This window comes from Pyxicephalus adspersus, chromosome 5, assembly GCF_032062135.1.
Source record: "Pyxicephalus adspersus chromosome 5, UCB_Pads_2.0, whole genome shotgun sequence".
Lineage (NCBI taxonomy): Eukaryota > Metazoa > Chordata > Amphibia > Anura > Pyxicephalidae > Pyxicephalus > Pyxicephalus adspersus.
In genome coordinates, this window is record NC_092862.1 from 18,336,228 (window position 1) to 18,341,777 (window position 5,550).

At 38.4% G+C, this 5,550-nt stretch overlaps 1 protein-coding gene across 1 annotated transcript in view; it reads left to right on the forward strand.

Annotated features, from left to right (window-relative positions):
• RSPO2 (R-spondin 2) overlaps positions 1-4,675 on the forward strand; it is an 80,872-nt gene extending 76,197 nt beyond the window's left edge. The window contains exon 6 of the mRNA XM_072413275.1: positions 3,920-4,675. Coding sequence (XP_072269376.1) covers positions 3,920-4,029 — 110 coding nt within the window. The 3' untranslated portion in view covers positions 4,030-4,675. The remainder of the gene's footprint in view (positions 1-3,919) is intronic.
• The last annotated feature ends 875 nt before the right edge of the window (positions 4,676-5,550 follow it).

A 5,550-nucleotide genomic window follows, 5' to 3' on the forward strand; every position in this document is an offset into this window, starting at 1 on the left:
TTCTATTGAATAATATCTGTTGGTAGTTTAGGGATGAATTTGATACTAGAGAGATCCAAAACCTACGTCATTTATATATACTCCGATATATTCAACGGGTAGTTCGACAACCTACAAGACGTCTTTTAATGCTGCACATCTTGGCGTCTTTCCTTTTTTTATTTGATTTTGGAAGCCTGCAGATTATGTTGGGCTTAAGGAAGCAAAAGAAACATGGAGGCATCCATCACTATTTGCCTATTATGAAAATTCAAAGTGACTGGCTGTAATGTTGATGTCTCCTTTATTTTAATCTAACCTAAGTCAGTTGGTCAAACACTTGTGATTGTACTTTGACCTTTCTGATTTCCAAAGTTTTTTGGATAGGTCATAGAAATATAAAAAAAAAATAAGGGTCGGTAAAACAACCAGAAATTTATTATTTCAGAAGATCCCCCATAAGAGACATACCTAGGAAATATTTAATTAGTTCTATTTACTGTATTATGCATTAAAACCCTACAATGTCTTCCCTATAATATCAGGTGAAATGGCACCACCAGAAGTACCAGTCCTTTAATAATTAAACCGTAACAAATGTCTTTAATATTTTTATGTATTTCTTTCACATACCAGCTATACTGTTTTACGGCATTCCTAATGAAAACATTTTGAATCCATATTCCAAACAATAGTTCTTTCCTGCTCTACACCCCATCTTCCTGTTTCAAATGGAAAGAACTATATGTTTTTTTAAATAAGTAAAAACTACCAAAGTAATTTTTTACTCTTGAAAGATCTGTAAAATAAACAATTTATATCCATTCTTATCTTAAGATGGCTATTTAATGTCAGAGTATGGTTGTGGAATATTCGACCTTCGTCTGCTGATCCTCTAAATAATCCCAGAGATACTAAATACACTTGGGTGCCAATCCATAAAATCTAGTGAAAAGAAATTTGGCACAAAACACAGAACAAAACCAATCTGATTTACCTATCATGTTATCGAAACATTAATGGAGCTGTCCACCCAAAAATCATCTGTTCTATTTGTAACCAAGTGGGCCAAGTTAGTCCTTGGCCTTAATATATCTTGTATATTGCAATTTCCAAATGGAAGAACTTCTAGGTTTAATTTCTGTTTCCAGCACTTTAAAGGAAGCAGCCATGTTTCAGCACCTGTGTCTATAAATCTGGTTCAAAAAAGACTCAGTTTGACTAGTTTTGGATGGAAGAACTTGAGTAGCCTTCACAGAGCCCTGACATTAACTCTACGGGGGGAATGCTTGCTGTAAGCCAGGTCTTTTCGTTCAACCTCTTTATTTTCTTTTATCTGAATGCGCACAGATTCCCACAAAGGCATCTAAAGTCTTGTAAAACGTCTTCCTAGAAGATTAGTGACTGTTCCTATGTTTTATTAGAATATCCAACAAGCTCATACCAGTGTGATGGATGGGTGTCCACAAATCTTTGGCCCTGTAGTGCAGTGTTTCTCGCCCAGGGTTCTATGGAACCATAAGCTACCTCCAGGGGTTGTTAGGGGTTCCTAGAGCAATGAGCAATTTGTGCCTCTCAGGTCAGTAAGAGTGACACCAATGATCTGTTTGGTTACCTAAAAGGGTGACCTGTAGAGCGAATATTTCCACTGACCCCCACATTGATATACTTTGAGCTGTGGATATAGAAATTATAGTAGAGCTTACTTGATATCCTGAAAGTTATTTTACCGGTTCCCCATGTTAAGGTCCAGAATGGCTGCTATAGTGTATAGGGCCAAATGGTTTAACTCCCCCGCATTATCCGACTACTTCTAGTAGGGTTGACTATTTCAGCAAGTAGGCAATACTTTAGTTTTCCATGCCTTTATTTACCAAGGAGCCATTGAACCAGGTATCCTAGATTACATAATACCTTCGATAGTAATTTCACACATGCACAATTTGAACACATGCAATGCAATTAGCATGACTGGCAGTTACGTGACTGTACTAACGATTGTTAAATTTACATCCTAAACCCTTCGTGATTCAGTGCCAGCAGCCATCAACAAATGGGCAATTTCATTCCTATCCCTCCGCTACTGATAAGAGTAGACTAGACCATCAATCTGAAGCTGATGGACAACAAATCGCTTTCATGTGTTTCTGATTGGGGCTGCAGTCTATTGTTTGTGTTTTAGCACATTATGTAATAAAACATGGCTTCATTAAGATATTAAGTGCATCCAGATTTTTGGCCAGAACTACAAACCACTGGGGATCACAACACTAACATGTTCCAGTTAAAGCCATGATTAGTGCTTGTGTTTCATGACTGCGATCAGAATATTAAGAGATTTCAGTGTAGTAAACTACTGTTCTGGGGTAGGATAATTATATACAAAGTCACTAGGAATGAAGTGCAACCTCTGAGATTTTCTTAAGCAGAAAGATCTGGTTTGGGAGAGATATTTGTAGTGTATGGAAGACGTAGAGCTGAAATTGTTCCTGTTCTTGGCATTTAAAATGTAACTAGAAGCATATATTTAAATACATATTCCTATTACCTAAAATTACTTCTGGCCAGCTGCTTGTGACTGCACATGTTTGTCACACTATACAGACCGGTGACATATATAATAATAAATCCTTTGTGTTGCTGCTTCCTTTGTCACCTGCCGGTCATTGAACAGTGGATCCAATTACTGCCCAATAAGTTGTAGTGATGCTGCAATGGGCAAAATTTGTTTTACCTACTTGGTCATGCCACTGTTAGGCAAGTCAATCAATATTCTTGCTGAAAGCAGACTTCATAAACTTACCTTTACAGGTATCCTATTTTTTAAAAAGCTGCAGCTTTGTTACTGTTTCGAGCGTAGCCAACAGTGGGCCTCGGCATAGAAAAGGCTTGGGGCTGCCATGCCAAACTGACTTTGGGCTCCTGTTGGCTGAGGAGGTTCCCGGCTCCTTGTGCAGTGGCACACTTTGTACCTCCCTATGTCTGCCCCTGGTTCCAGCCACTGCAAGTATCTACATACTTCCAGATGTATATGTATGAAATTGTCTTTTAGTGCGGGTATTGTGCATACAACTGACAAGTGTCCTTTTACGACAGGGATGTCAAACTCAAATACACAGAGGGCCAAAATTAAAAATTTGGAGGGCCAACCTTAAAATTTATTGAAAAAATTGAGAACATTTTTCCATTATATATAAACCCTTTTCATATGGAAACAAAGAGGTTTTACTTCACATTCAAATTGGAACAAGCCTTTATTAGAGAAAGAGACATAACATTTTGTTTTAAATTTTATTTAAGAAAAAATCTTACGGCTCTTTCGCTATTTGTAGCCTTTGTTAATTTTCAATGGTAACCTTTTTGCACAGGCTAACAATAATAACAACAATATTCTTCTATGAAAATCCAACCATTCAAGTCCATGCCTTGGAGTAGCAAGGAAAAGTACAGCTGAAGAGGAGTGTTGGAAATACCAGACGCGGCCAGTGTGGAGCTAAATCTTATGAGTGGCCCGCCGCTGAAACTCCCTCTTCATTGAAATAGCGCCGCTACTAATATTCCCGGCATTACTTGCGTCTATAAAACAGTCCAATGCGGGGCCACGCATAGGCTGAGACCCCGCTGGTCTATAGATGCGAGTGATGCCAGTAAAAGTAGTAGAAACGCTATTTTAATGCAGCGGGGGGGCCAGCTGCAGTGAATATTTAGGATTCCTTTGTTGGCCAAAAAAAGGATGTTGGGGGCCAGAGTTTAACACCCCTGTTTTACGACATCAGAAACAAAACTCTTATGACTGGATAGATAAAGGTACAAATCCTTTGGCTTGCAAAACTCCTTCCATATTGTGATGGAGACACATTTTATCTGTAAATTTGCAAATATTCAAAAACAAAAATAAATGTACAACTTTTTACATCTGTCCTGTTTTTTCTTTTTTTAGGTAAGAGAACAATTAAGAAGGACAAAAGAAACAAAAAGAAAAAGAAGTTACTTGAAAGAGCCCAGGAACAACACATCGTTTTTCTTTCCACGGACCGGACCAGCCAATAAAGAGACATCTTATCACCCCATCCCTTTTTTTTTAATTTGCTAAGTGCACAAAGGCTGCTACATGCTCTTGCACACAAATGAACTGCAGAATGGCTGCTTTAACAGTATTGGTTACAAATCTCTTGTGAACGTATCACAATCCTATTTGTGTTATTTATACTTAATTTGTTTTTTTCCTCTGATTTGGGAATCCCGAAGGGTCCGAAATACTGAGTTGAATCAGTGACTTTTTATTTTTTTTATTTTTAATTCAGTGCCTATGGTGGAAACTGCCAGTATGTAGGAATGGGACTGTTGCCTGAATTTTCAGCCATTGGCAGAGAAGAAACATGAAAATGGACTTGTGTATATCTGTGTAAAGGAAACGAAACAAAAAAATTTGAAAGTAGAATTTTTTTTTTAATTTTTTTTTTTACGTTAATGGTTTCAATACTGTACATTTAAACAATGGTATTTCAAATGTTTGTTTTAGCTGATATTTGTTCTCAGAGTGCCTATTATAATGAAAGCAGTTGTATAAGAAAACTGTTAAAGCTAATAACACAGTAACATGGCAGTAACTGCTTATGGATACAGCAGCAGTTATACTCTGTACATAGCGCTGAGATGCTACATCAATGTAATAAACTTATTTACTGTGTACATAGTACTGTTTTATTTTCATTTCAAGGAAAGGTACCAGTAATGTATTTGTTACTATGCAATTTGTTCTTTCTGTAGTTCCCAATGGTATGAGTTATAGGGCTCTAATTAAATCCCAAAAGGGGTCCTCAAATTCCATAAGGGCTGATTCCAAAAGGGCTTACAAAGGGTTCTCAGATCCCAGAAGGGGCAAAGGAACCCAGGTGGAGTCCTTAGCCCCCAGAAAGACTGATTGATCCAGATTGCAGTCTTTAGTCCTCTAAAGAATCCAGGATGCAGTTCTTTAGCCCCAGAATGGCCGAGGAATACTGGATGGGGTTCTCAGCCCCCTAAAATAGCAAAGTATCCGAAAAATGAGTCCTTAGCCCCCAAAAGTGCTGAGGGATCATGAATGTGGTCTATCAGTTCCTGGGAAGGCCGAGTAATTGTGGAGAGAGATCCTAGACAGGGTACTCCGAAAGAATGAGAGATCCAAAATGGGTTACTCTAGAAGTGGCTGAGGGTATTCCGAATGGGCTCCTAAGCCCCAAGACCAGGTGCAGTATCAGTCATTGTTCTCATCCCTCAGAAAAGGCAAAAAAAACCATTGGTGATCCTCTGCAATCCAAAAGACTAAGGGTAGAGAGGCAATAGATCCCAGATGAAGTCCTCCAAGCCCAGAACAGTCACAGAATTTCCACATGGTCCTTTTGTCAATGTGATGTGAAGGATTCCTAGCACAGATCCCAAATGGGGTCCTCAGTCCCTGGAAGGAAAAAGGTTTGCAGGTTGAGGACATATTTAGGATTACCAAATTACTTCAAGTGGCTTTAAAGTATAAAGACTTTTGGTCTTGCAACATCATGGCCTGGATGTAAAAGCTTGTGGCATCAAAGGGTT